A 21,945-nucleotide genomic window follows, 5' to 3' on the forward strand; every position below is an offset into this window, starting at 1 on the left:
AACATCTGCCCAGTTTACTGCACTATACAGACACTTTCAAAGGCTGCCAATAGAGAGGCGCGTTTGACCCAGGGAGCCATCAACATGCACATGAGTGAGCATGGATGGAGGGTCCCAGGCCTCCAACAATCACTCCATTTAAGTGGATTGACGGGCACATATTTCAGCCAGTCTAGGCTCAATGAATGGTTAAAAGGTGCTTTATTCACTGGTGACATCATGAACTCCTTCCCATTTAGATGCTTGTGTTTGCGGCAGGTAAAGCGTGTAATGTTTTCTAGTTTATTTCTATGTATATCGTCTGACCGAAGAATTTTTACAAGCAAGTGCTAAGTATGGCAAGTGCATTATGGGATGCTGAATGGCGCTTGAACGCCAAGGCAACATTCGTCATACATGCACTATTTGTATTATTATTATTTATACATGGATGTATAGAGCACAGTCTTAACAGCATGGTTGTTCTGGTTGCCAAGCACATGGAGCGGGTGAGGTAATTACCAGGCGAGACATGTAAATGTGAGAGGAAAGACTGTTCCAGAGTTCGAAGGAAGGGCAGATCAGCCACGGCTCAACCATTGAATGATGCTTTGCAGGAAGATGGGGTTGACATTAAACTTTCCAAAGAAGAGGGAAGACCTCAAGCGTGGGTGGGGGCAGTTGTAGGGGTGGTGGAAGGGAGTAGTGAGTGACTTTTACAATAGTGAATCAAAGAGGTTGGTAGTTGACTGCACCTCGGGCCATGCAACGGGTACACAGATAAACGGGTCACTCTCATTCCTGTCGGGGCAAGAACATGACCTGAAATGACCATTGCAAAGTTACTTTCTATCCATATCACTTGAGTTGGTACTCTACTCTGAATTGAAGCAATCATGAAAGATTTGGATTTAGGTTAAGCATTACAAACACTTTGCATTGGCACACATGAAAATATCAATAAGTGACAGGCGGTCGTAGTCCAAGCACTGTACTATTTCAATGAATGTTTGCATTAGGGCAAGATTTGCACTGGTTCTAGAGCAAACATTGCCCTCATGCAAGCATGTTCTGCCAGTAAATGTTTCTTGCATTTGGGCAAGTTTTGCCCTGGTGGTAAATGAACTTGGACTGGGGCAACGTTTCTGTAATATCTCCCACATGTTACAGCTGAAAGGGGCACATACAAACCATGGAGAAGATGCCCCAACTCGTGTGCCCGAAGGTACGTTGTTCACTGTCGTGCCTCAACAATCTGTTCAACCAGGAAATATTGTTCAATGCTCTTTTTGTAATCAGAAAATAGCACTCTTCTGGCTGCCACATTACTCGCAAGACTTTATTCACATGCAGCTTGATCACATGTGGTTACTTTGTAGTGAATCTGTGCACCCATTTTTGCCATGGTCTCTTTGTGACAAAAACAAGCTATCTATTCAAATGTACCTTATTGTTCTAATGATCGCATACATGTATTACATGTCTATTTTTCTAAATATTGATAGATCAGAGAAGTATTATAGAGAACGGTGCAGTTGCTTATTATCTTTTTCCAATCACAAGGAAGTCCACCCCAAAAATCCAAAGGACAAATATATTTAAATGCACACAGATTTTGCCTAATTGAGCAGATTGTGATAATGTAGTGCTACAGTAGCTGCTGGAATGCGCTGAAGCAATGCATACATTTTCATCTTGCAGTGCCAGTGAATACATTACCAAATCTAAAAACACAACCAAAGACATGACCGATAACAAAGTAAGCTATAAAATAATGGAGTATTTTGAATGGCAAAGTGAGAATCGGGAACTGTCAATGCCATTATTTAAAACACATCAAGGTCACGTACCTACGAATTGAAATATAATAGAAATAAGCACATCCTAGCCATTGTAGGTTGAAGTCTTATCAATCAGGATTAGTAAATTGGTGATCAGCTAGTATTATCAATTACGGTTTAGAATACATCAGACTTTTAAGGTCTGTATGTCGACATATGTTTTGGGTGAATAAAGAAACAATGAACTCCTGCCTTCGACAGAATAAGTGTGTAACATCCATGGCCAAATACATAGGCGATATCTAACGACTCGAGGAAACTGGGTTCTTAGAAGGCAGAGGCATGCTGGTGGCATGATGGAAGTACAGCTCCAATGGTGTGTGTATTGACGGTTGGTTTCAGGAGATCAAGTGGAAAAGAAGACAGGGAAGGAAGAGTGGGTGGCTGTTGGGAGCTGGGTGTAGACAACTTTGATCCAGGGGTTTTTTGAGCATTGGACCATGATGGTGTATGTATGGAAGCATTTAGATAAAGGTGATTATAGTTCAGGCGAGATGCATGGGAAGGTGACAAAGATTTGGGTGCCACCTATGAATAGGCGATAAGGGAAATAAAAGCAAGGTATCACTTTACAGAGGGCGGCGGTGTACCAGGGACGCAGTTGGGAAAATTGGGGACCCTCCACTGGAAGGAGGTTGGGTATGGGGTTGCAGTATTCCATGAACTGGAAAAGGACAGCATGGGATGGTAGTCCAATCCAGGGCAGGGCCATGGATTGCAATTTTATAGAGGGTAAGTAATAGAGAGAGAAGGCACATATCCCATATTTGTTTTGACGCAAGCATGTCACCAAAACTACGTCACATTTCTCCAACTTCACTCCTAACATCTTAAAACATTGCATCCTCCTAAACCTCCCTGCTGCCGTTGAATGGGTGGATCACTTCTCTCTTTTACTTGCCGTCTCTAACCTTGTGTTATTGCGCCCCTTGAATTGAACGGGATCCATGGCTGGCCCTTTTACCCTTCCCCACTTGGTTATCCCATTCTCCCTTTACTCCTCATGTTACACCCTGCAATCCAAAGCCCCACTCAGTGTGTGTTGTCCCTGAGCTCTCGCCTCTGCCTCCCACATCCACTCCTTTACATGTCTTGCTCCCTACCCAGTGGAATGCTCTACGACCTGATATAAAGAGCTTAAGCACTCCACTCAGCCTTCTGGTCTGCCGTAGAAAAACACCTCTTATCCAGTGAAGGGGCCCCTGATGCCTACATTGTATGTAATGTACTAACACTCTGCGTGGTCCCACTCTATGTTCCTTCTTGTATAGAGCTGCTTGGCCTACCAGATCATATGACGCCCACTAATCTCCATCTGTGAATGTAAATAACGTTGCAGAACCTTGGCTAGACACAACATTCATTTGTTTTTGTATTGTGCACATGTTTGAAACACTCACTTTTCCAGTCGATAGATGAACACAAGTCATTTCTTTACTGGACTTATGCTACATGATGTTGACCCTAAAGTTTATGCTGGCTTCGCCAAATGGAGTTTGAAGAAGATTTCAAAATGTGGACTTATTTTGTCACCAGGCTGGTTTCACAATGCAAAGTGAGAACGGTTTAAACTGTGTGATAAGATTCTATGTGTGTTTACTATATCAGTTTACGCGTATATGTGCAGTGCTTGGGGCAATGCGCCTTACCCAGTCTTGAATGTCCCACTAGTTGCATTTCTGCTGTTGACCACCTGGGGCCAGATGACCGAACCTTTGCACCGGTGCAAAAGCAAAGTTTGCACAGTATGAGCACTAGGGCAAAGTTTGACCTACTTTTTTTTAAAAACACCTGGACATATTAGAAAACTATTTTACCATGACAAGTGCAGTGTGGCATGGTATAAGCACCAGGGCAAAATGTGCCATAGTGCATAAAGGATATTTTTCCAAAGTGTTTTTTCACCAGGGCAAAGTTTGCCCTAGTGCTAATACCAGTCCATATTAGCAATACGGCAAAGTTTGCCCTGGTGCAATAATGAAGAGAACATGTATTTTTTTTGCCCAATGGCCATTTTTGCCCTGGTGCTTATACCATGACAAACTGCACTTGTCATGGTGCAAACTTTTTCTAACATGTCCAAGTGTTTTGAAAAGTAGCGCAAACTTTGCCCTAGTGCTAATACGGTGCAAAATTTGCACTTGCACCAGTGCAAAGTTTCTGTCATCTGGTCCCAGCTGTAGAGCAAAAGCAGATTTCTGTGCAACGAGAACTACCGTTCTCATTGCAGACCATGAAGGCTACACCTGAGCGGTGTTTCAGCAAAGTGACATTCTTAGAATCAGTGGCACCGCTTCCAATCTGGATTAGCCTCATTAAATGTGAATTGTATTGAATTGCTCAGCCAAGATTTTCTAAAAGTGTTGCTCCTGAAACCTGATTGAGTAGCCAAGTAAGTATACTTTAATTCTGCCAGGGGTCAGATTACAGACAGATTGCACCGGTGCAAGTGCAAAGTTTGCGATATATTCACACTAGGGCAAGGTTTGCACTATTTTTAAAAACACTGGGACACATTAAAAAAAAACATTGCACCTCGACATGTGCAGTTTGGCATATTAAAAGCACCAGTGCCAACATGACCCTAATGCTTAAAAGATACATTCTTGATGGATTTTTGCATCAGGGCAAAGTTTGCCCCAGTGCTAAAACCATTCCGTATTAGCACTAGGGCACACTTTGCCCTGGTGCAAACATGTAGTGAAAATGCATCTTTTTTGCACTATGGCAATTTTTGCCCTGGTGCTTTTAATATGCCAAACTGCACTTGCTGAGATGCAATAGTTTTTTAATGTGTCCCAGTGTTTTTAAAAATAGGGCAAACTTTGCCCTAGTGCTGATACCGTGCAAACATTGCCTTAGTGCTGATACTGTGCAAACTTTGTACTTGCACTGGTGCAAACCTTCTGTAATCTCTCCCCCGGTGTCTAAAAGACACCTACCAGTATCGCATATCTGCCGGCGTCTGGTACCTAAAAGGAAAGGACGGGCGCAGGGGAAGGATTGCAAGGACACACACAGGGATGCATTATAACTTTTTGTCTGCTTTTGCCAACACGTACTCCCCCTAATTTCCACGTTCACTGTTTCAAAGCATTGAATCCATGTGTGCAATTTTGTGAATCGGTGCCTTGCCTAGTGCATAGTGCAGGAGTTCTACCCACTCATGTGTGACCTGCATACACCCACATGCAGAACATTAGTTTTGGCATCAGGCCCATGTATAGCAGGAAGGTCTTTAGATGATTACTTTCAAGTAAGGCTGTGACATTAATACCCTATGCTTCGTATAGATAGTGCAATCACATGGTAGATTTAAGTGCTACAGATACGTGGGGGTAGAGTCAAAGGCTTCCCAAGCCAATAGCGTGACAGGAGGTCGCTATAGCCTTGCAAAAGGAGCTAGATAACTGCTAACTCAGAACAAAGAATCACCGTGGATGAATAAAACATTATAAATTTATTAAACAGGAAGACATTTTTGTGCCATAATCTGGCATATATGCATACATTAAATCTGCATTGTGAAGGATTAGTATACAGTGGTGACAGTCTATTTTATGTGTTGTTTTATATCACAACACATTGACGTTGTCGACACTTAAGTTTGTGTTTCTGGTTCGGTTGATAGCTGACAAGGGCAGAAGCTGATAGAGATGGAAAAGCGCTGCACTGAAAATACCGAACTGTCTTCAGGACTTGGAGGTCGAGTTCAGACCGGATGAATGAGTGAGATGTCGTCCTATGGTAAAAGAGGCTGTGTTAAAAACGGTGAGAATAGAGTATCCACTAATGGTGAGAAGGGCAAGGCAAACGGACCTACCGTGTGGACGTTGATAGGCGCCATGGCTGTTTGAGTGAATAGCGGCTGCTGGAGTTAGCGGCCGGGGGGGGACGATCTGCAAATGTCAGAGGCCCCAGTCTAAGTAAAAGAAGGTCAAAAAATTGATACGAAATAATCATAAGGCAGTGGCTACAACAAGGACTAACTCGTGCTGCTATGTCCAGTGAGCGGCCGTGACTCAGAGTTTGTAGATGAGGAGTGCTTTTCCATCTCTATCAGCTTCTGCCCTTGTCAGCTATCAACCGAACCAGAAACACAAACTTAAGTGTCGACAACGTCAATGTGTTGTGATATAAAACAACACATAAAATAGACTGTCACCACTGTATACTAATCCTTCACAATGCAGATTTAATGTATGCATATATGCCAGATTATGGCACAAAAATGTCTTCCTGTTTAATAAATTTATAATGTTTTATTCATCCACGGTGATTCTTTGTTCTGAGTTAGCAGTTATCTAGCTCCTTTTGCAAGGCTATAGCGACCTCCTGTCACGCTATTGGCTTGGGAAGCCTTTGACTCTACCCCCACGTATCTGTACACTTCTCAACCCTCTCGAGTCAGGCCCCCTAAAAAAGAGGGTTCGCCCATTTTCTTTTCTCTTCCCTTTGGACAACCCTTGGTTGTTGGGCAACATTTATTTGACAGACATTAAATGGAGAAAGTAAATATTGTCAGCTTCTCCGATGATCTGTATAAAAAACTTTTAGACACCCCTTCGCTACTCGGTGTAACTACCACACCAGCGGCACCGGTGAAAGATCCGGCACTAAATGACTTGGACATCCTATTACAAAAAAAGAAGAAACTTACACGCACGGAATCACATGGCCAACTCATGCTAGAGTACCTGAAAGCTGGCGTTATTCCCGAAGGTCTACAAGTGAAGAATATACCTCGGGTTTTTTTAGACAACCCCAGATTTATGACTAAGTTTAGCGGTGTTGGCAACAAATGCTCCCGAGACTGGGTCATCCTAGTAATTGAAACAGCCGACGAGGAAACCAAGAAACAAAACGAAGAACTCAAAATCCTCGAGGACAAAATCAAAAACGAATCTGTAATACCAGAGATAAAGACACACCTGGACAAGATAGAAGAGGAAATAAAGAAATTTCAAAAGTTCACAATCGACAAAAAATTGTGGAAACTACAAAATGATATAAAAAACTATAAAGAGGAAAAAACTTATCCTTATTTAGTCCCAGGCTTTTACAATCAACAGAACTCACAGGCATCAAACAATAGACAAAACCCACGGAGACAACAAAGGAACAAATTTGTCACTTTCTCCAACAGCTCCAATAGCAGCGATTCAGACTCAAGTACAACAGGGCCTGCAAATCCCCAACAATCCTCAAGTTTTCAGGGGAGAGGACAACGGGGCAGACCCCGATACCAAGGCCAGCATCCCATGCGCACACGGAATTGGACCCCACGCGCACAACAAACATGGTGATCCCAATTTTCAATCTCAGCGACCACATCTTGTCCTCCCACGAAATCAATGTTCTCAGTAAAGGCCTAACATTCATTCCGAGTTCTCGCGCTGACATGTTCACCACTGAGGTTGAATTACGCAAATTCTTTCGAACCATCCGACTACGCTATTTTTTCAGAGATAGCCCTGAAAAAGAACTGCCAAAATCAACAGGCCTTAAACCACCATCCACTTTCACCCCCCTCTCTTCCATGGTTTGTCCAGAGATCCTATCGTTTGAGAATCGCATCCTCTTAGAAATGCGAAACATTTTCAACAAACAAACCCACTTTAGGAATAACCTCTCGACCCAACAGAGGTTGGCCCTCAAATCATTAGAAAGTAACAAACAGTTTCTCATCAAACCGGCAGACAAGGGCGGCGGTATCGTCCTCTGGAGCAACACCCTATACGACACGGAAGTAACAAGGCAACTTTCGAACACTAAGTTCTACAGACAGATACCGGTCAACCCTACGTCAAGGATCCTGTCGGAAGTCATCAGTCTGATGCGTTACGCACACGACGAAGGTTGGATTGACGAGGATGAAAAAGCTTTCCTAGTCAACAACCATCCCATTATTCCAGCATTTTATCTGCTCCCTAAAATCCACAAAAACATAACCAACCCTCCAGGGAGACCTATCGTGGCCGGTATCGGATCAGTCCTGGAGCCTTTATCTATCTATGTGGATCACTTCCTACGGCCCTTTATCAGCAAGATGCCCTCCTACATCCAAGACACCACGGCTATGATAAAGAAACTGGATACAACGAAAGTCGAACAAAATGACTTTTTAGTAACCCTAGACGTTGAGTCCCTCTACACGAGCATCCCGCAAATGGAATGTCTAAAAGTCCTCCAAACTTACCTAGACGACAGGATAACAAGAGATCCACCCACCGCCTTTCTCCTTGAGTGCACCCGCCTAGCTCTCACAGAAAACTACTTCATTTTCAAACACTCTTTTTACCAACAATGCCACGGGACTAGCATGGGGGCTACTTTCGCCCCGGACGTGGCCAACTTGTTCATGGACACTTTTGAGAAGAACTCCATCTACAACATACACAATACCTTCAAAGACTCGATCGGATGTTGGCTAAGATATATTGATGACGTGTTCATGATTTGGAAAGGGACCGAAGACAATCTTCATGTGTTCTTGTTGTGGTTAAACTCACAAAACGAGTGCATTAAATTTACCATGGATTATAGTCAGCATCAGATTCCTTTTCTGGATCTAACAATATCCAAGAATCCAAACCATTCACTCAGCACCACTTTATATCGTAAACCCACATCCAAAAACACTCTACTAGAGTACTCCAGCTTCCACCCTCTAGGGTTGAAAACCAACTTACCCTATGGCCAATTCTTACGCATCAGACGTAATTGCTCTACATTAACTGAATACGAATCTAAGAGTAAAGAACTCGCTACCCGTCTAAAAGAACGGGGATACCCCAGCCACATCATTCGTCAAGCTAGAAAAAGAGTCAAACATACTACTCGCAAGGCCTGCCTCACTCCCACCGTCAGAGATCAATCCAACTCTAAAATGACTTGCGTCACCACTTTCACCCCCTTGAGTAACTCAATTAAAAAGGCAGTTCTAAAACACTGGGACAAGCTACAAACAGAATCTTTTAAACCGGAAAAACCAAGATTTGCCTTCAAACGAAGTCGCAACCTGAAAGACCGACTTGTACATACGTACACAGAAGGAGATGCCCCAGACAGTACCCAAACCACATTGTGGAACCTCCCACCCGTCAAAGGCCACTTCAAATGCGGCAATTGTTCCGTCTGTAACCTCACGGCTAACCTCAAGACCATTGATCTGAAAGGAAAACAGTGGACCTTTAACTCATTTACCAACTGCAAAACCAAATGGTCCGTATATATCATCAAATGCCCCTGTGATCTTATTTACATAGGCAAATCCAAGAGAGAAATTCGACAACGGATCTGTGAACACCGCTCCAGCGTACGAAACCAAACAGAAGACAAACCACTAGTGGCACATTTCAAGATGATGAATCACACTCACAACGACATCTTCTGGGCAATATTGCAAACAGTAGGCAACCCCTTCCGCGGAGGCAACAGGGATCTTGCCCTTCGTAAACTCGAGCAAAAATGGATTTATCGTCTGGACTCTGTAAGACAGGGTCTTAACATCTCCATCGAATGGAACCTGTTCTTTAATAAGTAAAAGTGCGGTTCACCCCCCTGTGCTCCGACCCACTTAAATTCCCATGGGCTTTCTTCCACTACCAGAACAAGCTCCCTCCAACTGTTAGTCTCCCTGAGGTTTTTCAAATAAGTTTTTTCTTTTGTATACATCCATGATGTTCTGGTCACACCTGTAACAATTTCCTATCTTTTTTCGTGATTCATCTTTTTCTGGCACTTGTCTGTGATTTACTGCAACCCATGACTCCTTTCATTACTGTTGTATAGTCATGTCCTTAATTTACCAGCACAGAAACGATACAGAAATTTTGAACTGTTTTTTCTGGTAACTATGTTATTGATGACTCACGTCGCTTTACTGCAACACATGTTTTGTAATTTTGCAGTGCCAGCATTGTATGTAACATGTACCTAGCGACTCGACAATATTCGCTCAATAGCCTTTAACTTGATTTCCTCATGGATATTTCATGGAATAATAATGCATGTTGCAAATGGTGCCAATATTAATTAATTTTTTCGCCCATGATCAATTCATGACTCTTTCAGTGCACGCACCAATATACACATGACCTAAATATACGTGCATACCGACGCATTCAGTGCGACTGCTCCCACCCCTTACACTATCCCCAGACGCATGCGCAGTCCCTGCAGGCACTACGGCCTCGTTTTAAACTCCTGACATGCGCAGTCAGTCCAGCGCAACCGACAGCAGTGACACAGCTCTTTTTCCTGTCTCACGTACAGGTAAGATCCGTAATTCCCCGCGCTGCTGGTACCACCTTCTCTGGTCACAACCATATCCCAACGTTTCACTCGTGGTTTTGTCCTCTGTACTTAGGCTAGGTACCTCTGTACACCACCTGCATATCCCAGCACCACGCAGTCACGGACTCCCCACTAATTATCAGTACTGCAACTCCCACTCACTTGTTGACTCGAGCACTCCTCATCTACAAACTCTGAGTCACGGCCGCTCACTGGACATAGCAGCACGAGTTAGTCCTTGTTGTAGCCACTGCCTTATGATTATTTCGTATCAATTTTTTGACCTTCTTTTACTTAGACTGGGGCCTCTGACATTTGCAGATCGTCCCCCCCCGGCCGCTAACTCCAGCAGCCGCTATTCACTCAAACAGCCATGGCGCCTATCAACGTCCACACGGTAGGTCCGTTTGCCTTGCCCTTCTCACCATTAGTGGATACTCTATTCTCACCGTTTTTAACACAGCCTCTTTTACCATAGGACGACATCTCACTCATTCATCCGGTCTGAACTCGACCTCCAAGTCCTGAAGACAGTTCGGTATTTTCAGTGCAGCGCTTTTCCATCTCTATCAGCTTCTGCCCTTGTCAGCTATCAACCGAACCAGAAACACAAACTTAAGTGTCGACAACGTCAATGTGTTGTGATATAAAACAACACATAAAATAGACTGTCACCACTGTATACTAATCCTTCACAATGCAGATTTAATGTATGCATATATGCCAGATTATGGCACAAAAATGTCTTCCTGTTTAATAAATTTATAATGTTTTATTCATCCACGGTGATTCTTTGTTCTGAGTTAGCAGTTATCTAGCTCCTTTTGCAAGGCTATAGCGACCTCCTGTCACGCTATTGGCTTGGGAAGCCTTTGACTCTACCCCCACGTATCTGTACACTTCTCAACCCTCTCGAGTCAGGCCCCCTAAGAAAGAGGGTTCGCCCATTTTCTTTTCTCTTCTAGATTTAAGTGCTTACAGAAATCAAAGCAGGAAAACCAAAGTGGCCCTTGCTTCAAGAATGCTCCCCTAAACTATCAGAAAGAATTAACAGTTAGATGTAGGTTGAGCTTAATTTCATGGCATTTGTATTGTCTAATAATGCAAACGTAATATACAGGAAGGGTTGGCCCTGGCTGGTTTCATCAAATTACTGAATCTGTAAAACTGATAAACTGTGATACTTGGCAGGGGATGCATTTCATTTCATTTTTTTTTTTTTTTTTTTTACTTGACGCGATTTGTAAAATTCGGATCTCTCCTGAATTTAATCCTTGTATTTGTATTGTCTGTGGATCCACTGTTTGTACACTACCGTTGGTATTATATATAAGATCTGATGTGAAAGTAGTTGTTGACTTTTTTTTATATACTGCTCTATTTGTGGTATTATTAACTGTTATATGCAGACAGAACCAATCCAATTATCTCATTGTGAGGGCGAACTTCTGTTGATGTATTGGACTCAAATTGATTACCCTTCTCTTAACTAATTTTCTCTTTCTGCTTGGTAATCCTGTGTGTACTATTTTACTTTATTTTTCTTTTAGTATATTTTTTAACTATGTCTATTATATGATTATCTGAAATCTCTTTTGTAAAGGTTTGAACTAACCAAATACAATAAAAATAGATAAATAATGCAGACGTAAGCTCTTCTACTGCACACCAGACAATGGGCCTCATTACACGGAAGGCGGTAACCATGGCTCTATTAGCGCCATGGTTGCCGCCGGTATTTTACCGTGTCCGCCTTGGTGGATGGTGGAATTACCGCCCTACTCCAAGGTGAGCGGGGCCGGTAATTCCCCATTCACCAAGGCCCTTCCCCATTCCCATTTTTGCCCCCATAGGGCATAATAGGAATGGGGAAGGCGCTAATTACGGTACCGCAAATTGCGGTACCGTAATTAGCACCAAGGGCCCTTTGCAGGTTCGTTTTTAAACGCCTGCTAAAAGCAGGCGTTAAAGTACCAACCCGCAAAGGGACCTCGTAATAAGGCGGTAAGGGTTAACGGTCACCGGTAGCATTACCGGTGACCGTTAACCCTTACCGCCTTCCGTGTAATGAGGCCCAATATTACTTTGAACAGGCTGAGACAGACTGAAACCAATGAGAAACACAGCTAATCAATCAAACATGTTCAAAGAGTCTCATGAAAAGCCATGGGAAATGGAAGTTGGGGGGATCTTTACGATTACACTATAATGCTATGGTGTGAATTATCTGAAAATCAGAATTCAAATCTGTCTTCTCTGTTACTTCAATCGGATGGAGATGAAGGAGTCATGATGTGTCAGGGTCAGTGCTCTAGAAGACCTAGAGTGGGTAGTGATGTCATCCACGCAGCCACATGCTTTGCTGTGAAGTTCTGGAAAGATGGGACACAAAACCATAAATGTCCTTGGAGTGTGCAGATGAAAGTCCATAAAGGGAATAGAATTGGCTGCTTAACCTGAGGCATTGGGTCTCATTAGTAGTTCGCCAGATTAGTCTTTACTAAATACGGGAAACTCTGATACTGTTACACCACTCATTATGGTCAATTGTGAGTAGTGGTGAAGCAGTGTTAATCCCCATTCGTGAAGTCTCCGTTTTGGAGGAATGATTGCTGGTATTACATCTGCTGACTCTAATTTCTCCATTTTAGCAGGTAAAGTGCCAGTTGCTGAAGGTTTTTCCTCCACGTTCCCCCTAAACTTGGAATATGGTGGTGCAGTATACATTCCAGTCATGCTGTTACCTCCACTTCTTTACCACACCTCCATACTGGGAATGTGGCCCATTATCCACTCTCAGTTCCTTTATCATTCCTAATGCTTGTGTCATTAGGGATGCTCTCATAATGCAACTACTGCTACATCCACACCACTCCTCCATTAGCCCGGAATTGGGGTGTTAGCAGATGGAGACCTGCAACGAGGCGTAGTTAGAGCAAGGTGCAAAGGAGTCCAATAAGTCTAGAAAGGGAAGATAAATATGTAATATAATGAAGAATACTCTGCACCTTACATATTACAAGGAACTAATTCACCAGCATCACTTGACCATAGAAAATCAGTCAATGTGGTTATTATCAAGTCAATTCATGATTTTACAATGCAGTACTTCACATAATAAACCATAGAACAGTAACATAAAACTTAATTGTATGCAAGATAAAAGTATAGAATGACAGGAACTTAATCATACTTAATATTGTACATGATAATATCATCCCTCCCAAAAACATCTGATCTCCTTTCATGCACAAATCAACTAGCATCACACACAGGAAGAGGCGCAGTCCATTGGGCTACATTATGCAAGAGACTTGCGGCCCTGCTTCTATGCTGCTGAAACGTGGTGCCACACCATCCTTGCTTTCGAGGTGAACAATGCAACAAATACAAAAAATAAAGAACATCAGTGGGAAAACAGTACTTCTGTCCCACTCCAAACCTTCTAGGACTTGCCTAACATCAGCTTCCAAATGAAGGGGTTCTGGTCACGGTGCCCTCAACACCCAATGTGTAATGCCTAAAAAATAACTACCTAAAAAAGAACATGGATCTCTTGTGAATGATCATCATACCGACATAGACATTGTTTTGGACCTCCATTTCCAATTTATGCACCAAACGTACTGATCTGAAATCTAATATATAATGATCTAATGTATAGATTAATGAATGCTCTTCCAGTCCCCTTTCTATTTTTTGGAGCTGATATGCCGTGAGGTTGAGGGCCCACCCTGTTGGTAACAGTGCTTTGCCCAAGTTAAGGGCCTGAGCTGAGCCGTGGGGGAGGTCAGAATGCTGGCTTATACCAGAGCATTCAGCCCATTTTTCGAGCTCCCTGATTAGTTAGCACGCCTGCAAAAACAAGGAGGTGATGGCTGGAAAGTTTAGAATTCATATTTAACCTCTGGCAATTTCTCTGGGCAACCCTCCAGACCATCCTTCTGTGCCTGCCAAGGCATTGAAGAAATGGAAAAGACCATATGCACATCAGGCGTGGTCCCGCCCCCACGGGGGCGTCCAGCTCACACTGCTAGGTCACATCTCTTCTGCATGAGACCATAAGCATCCCCGGACATGTCTCTAGGCCAAGCAGGCATAAGACCCACATTTGGGCATACCCGTCCCACCCAGGGTGACAAAGCAAAAACAAAGAGGTGATGGCTAGAAGGTTTAGAATTCATCTTAAACCTCTATCAATTGATCTTGGAAGCCTTCCAAACCATCGTTCATCACCTGCCAAGCCATTACAGAAAGTGGAACGTCCATATGCAAATCAGGCTTAGCCCCACCTCCAAATGGGCAGTCCAGCCTGAACTTCTTGGTTGCATCCCTTCTGCACGCGACCACACACATCTCCAGACATGTTTCTGCTGCATTGGGCATCATCATTGAGGAGTAGCTTGGGTCTCTAGGCCCAGCAGGCACGGGCCACACGTCTGGGCATTGCCCATCACACTCAGGGTGACAAAGCAAAAGCATAGAGGTGACGGCTGGAAGGTTTAGAATTCATCTTAAACCCCCCACCCAGGGTGCTAAAATCACAATATGCCACAAGGCTGGAGTTGGAAAAAGCCCAAGCCACTAATCTAGAATTATTTCAATCCCAGTACACATCTATGCTCATCTGGTTGTCTGAGGATGTATAACTCAAGCCTTTCCACAGGTGGTTCAGATGCAACATGTCCAGCCAATCACCAATATGCTGGAACCAGGGTAACCCCAACCTCCACTCATATGTCTTAAATGCTCAAAGATGTTCCTTGTAAACCGGGGGGCTGATGTACGCATATCCAGGACCAAAGAAGAATTAGGTGAAGGACGCCCTTAGCTCCAAGATTCCTTACCCCCATCGCCTCACGAAACAGGGAACGGGATTGTAGATGTACTTCCATGCAGGGCGAGGAGGGCTGTGGTATACAATGCTGGTAGGTGTTATGTCCCTGATTCTGGCTGAGGCATCGGCGGGAAGCAGGGAGGGTAGGCCTGGACAGCGAAGCCTCGCTGCGCAGCTCCTGCAGGAGCAGTAATGACACGGACACTCTCATGTTGCTGTCCTGCCCCGGAACTCCCTCCGCGGAGCGGGGGTGGGGCCTTTATTAGAACGCCTTGCGTCACCGCGTAGCGGGACGCAAGGCGGATATAACATTCCTCATTTATTTTAACTGAACAATAACAATAAAACATTTCTTAGCCAACCGCTCTTGCCCCTTTTCATTATTTAGTCTCTCGGTGGGGTCTTCTACCACTCATAGTCTCTGAGTCTAGCCGGAGGCCGGGTCGCAGTTCTTAGGCTATATCTTCCACTCCTGGGTGAAAACCCCTGTGTCCCCTCGGGTTGCTCACCTTCACTGTTCGGCTCACCCAGTTCTGGTTCACTCAGTGGTTCCTCTGTTCTGTCGTCCACGATTTCTCCATCATCCGGATTTTCATGTCCGTTGTCCATAGGCAGATTCTCTTCTTCCTCTGGGGGACACTCACTGTCCGTCCATAGATTCTATGGCAGTGCCTTGAACCATGATGCATTTCTCGTTACTTGTCTTTGCCCCCTTTTGGCGGTTATCGTGGTGCGTCCGTCGATTTCAGGGATGGTTGGGGCTGTAGTTTTCTGAACATCGTCAGTGGCATGCCCCCGTGTCTATGGTCATTAGTATATTTGGCCCTAGATCGCTACCTGGCATTTTCGTCTTCTCAGTTTCCTTTTTGGTGTAGTGCTTCTGTAGTTGAGGGCTGAAACTAGATATACTTTCTTTCCTTTTTTCCAATGTTCATTTGCAGCTTCCTGTTGGATATGTGCTGCGTCGTCCCCTTCCTCCTCTGTCGAGGAATTGGTGGTTTCGACACATCGGGCGCTGGCCTGTTTCTTTTTCTTTCCTGCACTCTTGTCCTGGGGTGCTTGCGGTAGCTGCTGTGGCACTCCTGACGATCTGCATACCTTGGAATAGAGGTCTTTTCTGCCACATGCGCTGAATGTAGTTCCTTGAGCCGGGCAGTTTCGTCGTCCGTGGCGAGGCCCTCCGTACCACCCACATTCCATGGGTCCCGGGATTCGGTGTTGCCATTTGGGGTGCGGCTTGTCTCCACTGGCCTCGTCCCTCGTGAATTGGCGATTCGTGATATGGGCCACAGTTGACGTTGTGAGGGTCGGCTGTAGTTTCTGTAGGGTCGTGCCCATGTAGGCCGCTCTGGCATGTGCTAACTCCCTCTGGTGGCCAAGTTCAAGGATTCGGGTCAGTGATATTCCCTTCTCGCTCAGCACCATCCTCCTCAGTTTTTCTGAGTGAATTCCGTTTATGAGTTGGCGTCGGATTTCCTTCTCTGTGTCCGTGAATTCACATGAGATTGCGAGCTTCCGGAGTCTGGTGTGGTAGGCATCCAGCGTTTCCTCTTCCATCTGGATGGTTGTGCAGAATATAAATGTCTCATAATCTGGATTAAGCTGGGGCATGAAGTGGGCCATCAGGGCGTCCTTCGTTTGCTGGTAGATGTCAGGCCATCCGTGATTGCCAGTGAACTGAAGATGCGTAATACTTCATCCCCCACATTCAGTAGTAGGTGCGACCTCATTTTGCTGGATGTACTAATGTCTTTGCATTCCATTGCCATCTCGAACTTCTGTAACGACAACTGCCATCGTGGGCCAACTTATGACGGGTCAGTGTATGGGTCAAAAGCGTAGAGCGCAACGGTTGATCCACCTTGCGGGCGGGCCTGCGGCGGGGACGGTGACAGGTTCACAGCCATTCTGGAAGGCGTGCCGGGCCTGGCGGTGGACGTGCTTGATGCCATGTTGATAATCAGTGCGCACGTGTGGCAACCGTTCTCTCACCTTGGGGCGCTCTTGGGAGTGTTCTTGGCTTCCCCTGCGTGTGTCCACGTGTTGGGCGTGATGTTACTCCTTCTCCCCATCCAAAGCTCCCGCTGTGTGGCGTGGATACTTTCAGGACTCCTCTGGCAGTGTGGTCGAGATTAGTCCAGGACGAAAAGAGGAGAGAAAAAGATTTTTTTTTAAAAACATATATTTTTTTTTTTTTTTGGGGTCGGGGTTTGGGTGCCCTCACTGTGTTCCCAACAATTTCGCCCTTGTGAAGGGCTTTAAATGCTGGACAGCGGTATCACGCGTGCTGTTGTGTTTGCTTCCTCTCCGCCAGTGTTAATGTTCCTGATTCCAGCCGAGGTGTCGGCGGGAAGCAGGGAGGGTAGGCCCGCAAAGCTAGGCCTCGCTGCGCAGCTCCCGCTGCAGCAGTAATGACACAGACACTCTTGTGTTGCTGTCCTGCCCCGGAACTACCTCAGCAGGGCTTTTATTAGAACGCCTTGTGTCACCGCGTATCGGGACGCAAGGCGGATATAACAGTAGGTACTTAATCTTCATGCCTTTAAGGTTTAAGCGTCTCCGTTGCCCATAGAGAATAGAAAGCTGTTTATAGACATTGGAAAGTTGCTTGGAAATGTCTATGAAGCACAACACCAATATACACGTCACTGCTTCCAAAACAGCATCTTTGCTTCCCTTGGAGGCCCACGCCAGCAATGGCACCGAGTCTGCACGAGCTCATCGAGACTGACAAACAAACATGCTGATTAGGGGTCAGCAGACGAAGCCGGGGGAGTGCAACATGCAATCCAGAATTTGTTAGGCTAATTTGCGGCGTAATTCCTGGCATGGGTGAACTCTGACGTCCCGGAACGATTTTCGCTGAATGTTTACAGTAGCCTTTCGTTTTCTTTTACTTTCCAAATGAGGAAAGTACTGCTTGGCAGATTATGGGCCATTAGTGTTTCAGCCAATCAGACAGTGGCGTGTCTCTTTCGAGCAGCGCAATGTCTTATGCGCAGTAAAGGCCCTCTCGTCACGCCGACTATTGCATTCGAAAGCATCCCTTCAGAACAGGGGAGCGAAATATTCAATTCTGGACATGAGATACCCCGACATGCATGTTTGTGCTGAGCTTTGCAGGGCCACGTGCTGCAGTCCTGTTTGTGAAGAATGTGTACTAGAAACAATACAAGCGGCTCTTCTGTCTCCCAAGGGACTTGACAGTACTCAAGGTTGCCCTGTAGTTGGCTAGCCTTTGAAATACTTAACCCAGTCGTCCAGGAGTGCTGCTTGTTAATGCATTTTTCGATTACCTGAATTGATTTTAGAATGTGTTTTCACTCAAGCAAGTGCGATGCCTCTTCATTTGTTAAAATATACAGCCAGTATTTTTTACATTGCCCTCCTGGGAATCACAGCCAGGGCATATTCCAAATGCCCAATTTCTTGGGGATCTTAACGTGTTTCTACATATGTAGCGCTTTTGCCAACGCACTGCTCAAAAGGCTTACTGTGAGTGTAACATTATAATATCAGTGCTTCGTTTGAGGGGTGTTTGCCAGGGCTCAGCCCCAGCACTTGAGCCGGCACTCATTGTTGTTGTTGTGTATTCATTTATATGGGGCTCCCAACCCTGAGGTATCTGGGCGCAGTACATTTTAAAGGTTGCAAGCACTATACAATGAATCAGATTTACATTTTATTTTTATTGATTCAGCTGAACAGTCAACTTTACAATATGTTATTCACACATTTCAACAATATAAAAATAATTAGTCAATTTCATAAGAAAAAAAAAGAAAAAAGAGACATTAGTCTTACATTAAAAAGAAGAAAAAATAAATCATGTTTTCCCTTCTTCATACCACAAACAATGCTATCTCCAAGTTTTCAATATCAGAAGTTAACAATAGTCATTACATTATAGACTAACATTTACACTTTGCAACATTACAGCAGTAGTCGACCCAGGCGGTAAGTTACCGCCTGGGTCGTACCTTTACCACCATGGCGTAAACTACGTTTACGCCATGGTGGTTGGCGGACTTACCGCCCCATTCCGAGGTTGGCGGGGCGGTAAGTCCCCAATCCCCATTTACCCTTCCCCATTCCCATTTTTGCCCCATAGGGCATAATGGGAGTGGGGAAGGCGTTAATTACGCCACCGTAAATGACGGTGGCGTAATTAACAACAAGGGGCCTCATTACGACCCAGGCGGTAAGTTACCGCCTGGGTCGTACCTTTACCACCATGGCGTAAACTACGTTTACGCCATGGTGGTTGGCGGACTTACCGCCCCATTCCGAGGTCGGCGGGGCGGTAAGTCCCCAATCCCCATTTACCCTTCCCCATTCCCATTTTTGCCAAATAGGGCATAATGGGAGTGGGGAAGGCGTTAATTACGCCACCGTAAATTACGGTGGCGTAATTAACAACATGGTCCCTTAGCGCCATGGATTTTAACACCTGCTAAAAGCAGGTGTTAAATCCGCCATGGCGCTAAGGGACCTCGGAATCAGGCGGTAAGGGTCGGCGCTGTTTACGCTGCCGTAAACCCCTTACCGCCTGGGTTCTAATGAGGCCCAGAGACAGATACATAGCCTTCATACACAAGGTCATACATATTATTGTCTCAGCCTGAGATTGATTATGAAGTGCTGATAGCCAGAACATCCATGAACCCCAATGAGCAAGTCCGAGCTGTAGTTTAACCCCACATGTGTCGACACTGTGGAGAGCAGCAGGCAGCATTGGCAGCAATGGTGGGGAACTGACCGCCCACAGTATCACAAGCGTGCTAGAAAATATTTGGGCCCTGGCAACTCATTTTCTTACAAATTAAGCACTGAATGATATGCCGAAAGTAAGGAGCAGACAACGTGAAGTGACGTTTACGTTTAAGGAGTAGCAAAAAGACAGGCTTTTAAAGAAGAACGAAAAGATAGAACATAAAAAGCAAACATGATTACCAAATGAATGCCGCACTCTTGTCTGGTTCTTCGTCTTCTAAATGCCCTGTTTTGTCTTTCCGCAGGACAAATGACCAGCTAGTAGCATTCCTGTCACGGTATCGGGATATGAATTTCCTGAAGTCTCATGGGAGGGACAACGCAAGGTACCACACAGTTGTATTTTCAGTCATTTTAATGTGATTGTTTTGTAGACTGGAGCTATGCTCACAGAAAAGTCATACGTTTGCCAATAATGCTGTTCTTTTTAGAGATGATCATCAAGAACACATCTGTCAAGATCATTTGGAATCGATAACTTGTAGGTGTCACATGAAATGACTGGCCTTGAAATGCCCTCCCTTCATCCACTGCTTGTTTTTGGTGATGTACTGAACCGTGGTCATTTCATTAGCACCATGTGACAGGGTACCACCCAATCAGCGAGCTCTGAGTCCAGGTTTCATTCGGTGGTACACACCTAGGTTCCAAGCAGCTGATGTGTGCCTTTCCCCGTGTACAACTCCCGCTCCTGATTTATTTATTTACCAGCATATCACACGTCGATCTAGAGCTCACGATCCCTCTAACCCACACTCTTCCTGAGCACTCTTGCTCTCTGTCTCTTTCTTTGTGTGTGAGAGCGCCGCTGTCCGGTGTCCATTAGAGCCACCCCAGCCGTTGCTGAAAGCTGTATGACCAGAGGAAAGAAAAACAGAAACCTTGAAAGCGAGCTGTGCTTTTTTACATTTATCATAATCACTTCAAGTGAATATTTGAGTCATAATCAGAAGGATGAACTTGTATTACTGAGCAAAACATGTTAACAACATCTAGATTTACCATGTAAATTACTTTCTGATAGAAGTTATCAGCCCAACATAGACAGTCTGGTGCACTCCTATTGAACTCTTTTAAAATACTTCCATGCGAAAAGGGAAGGGGACACATATTACCAATGAGGGTTCCAGCCTGCTTTGCATAAAATCAAAGTGCATTCTGTGAACATAAGAATAACTAGGGGGTTGTGTGCTTGGATCACAAAGTGCATAGTGCACACTGGGCTTGGTGCTCATTTCATACCTCGCATTTACCCAATCATGAACGTTTGTGGTGCTGAACCATTCATACTGATATGGACAGCATCAGGACATAGAGGTGAGGACAGAATCACTGTAGCACCAATCAGTCCACTGGGATCCAAACGCTGGCATGTGATGGTTCCTTTCCCATGAGGAATTGTAACCAGGTCTCAAGGTAAGGATTGGTGGGCACAAACTCAGTTCCATATGCACACATCCTAAGAGAGCAACATCCAAGACTCTAAGGGCTGCAATATGACAATGTACACATGCTACTCCAGCTGGCAGTCACAAGGTAATGTGTGATAATAATTTGCACATTCATATAATGCACTCTACTCGCTGAAATGCAACCAGGCACTGACATCAGATCTCAACAGTGAATGCACAAACCTATTGTGCTACCTCCGGGGCTTTTTAACTGTATATGTCATCTCTGTTTTCACAAAACCATTCTAATTGTAGTTGTTGACAGGCAGCATGAACTGGGTAATTTAGATGTATTCTCTTCCAGTTCACAACCCCTTATCTTTGCTTCTAAGATTCGAACTTGGTTTCTGAGCAATTATGCAGTATTTTAGGAGAAACACATTAGCTATAATTCATAAAAGAAACATTCTGTCTACTTGCATTCTGAAAAAGGGTCTTATATTATAGGACACACACAGTGGCTCTAAGTGTTCACGTGCATGTGTGCTGTGATCGTGCAAGCGGGTAAGAAAACCTGATCTCTGTGGGTCGGCTGATTCACAAAAGTGATTACACCAGCACAAAAGTCTTTACCCAGGAAGATAAATCCAAACTCTCCTGTTTAATCGCAGCAAGTTGTGCTTTCAGCCGAGGCAGCAGCAGCACCCGTGTTTCCCGTGTGCCCTGTCTCCTACGTCCAGGGGTGTTGCTAGGGGTGGTCTAGGGGGACTATAGCCCCTGATCTTTTGGTTGTAGCCCTGGATGGAATCTCAGGAGCTATAGTCAA

General features: G+C 44.7%; 1 protein-coding gene across 1 annotated transcript in view; it reads left to right on the top strand.

Moving 5' to 3' along the window:
- The window catches only part of XYLT1 (xylosyltransferase 1), a 969,342-nt gene that overhangs the window by 687,282 nt on the left and 260,115 nt on the right, over positions 1-21,945 (top strand). The window contains exon 5 of the mRNA XM_069647050.1: positions 19,974-20,054. Coding sequence (XP_069503151.1) covers positions 19,974-20,054 — 81 coding nt within the window. The remainder of the gene's footprint in view (positions 1-19,973; positions 20,055-21,945) is intronic.

This window comes from Ambystoma mexicanum, chromosome 2q, assembly GCF_040938575.1.
Source record: "Ambystoma mexicanum isolate Mex_15411 chromosome 2q, UKY_AmexF1_1, whole genome shotgun sequence".
In the NCBI taxonomy this organism is placed as follows: Eukaryota; Metazoa; Chordata; class Amphibia; order Caudata; family Ambystomatidae; genus Ambystoma; species Ambystoma mexicanum.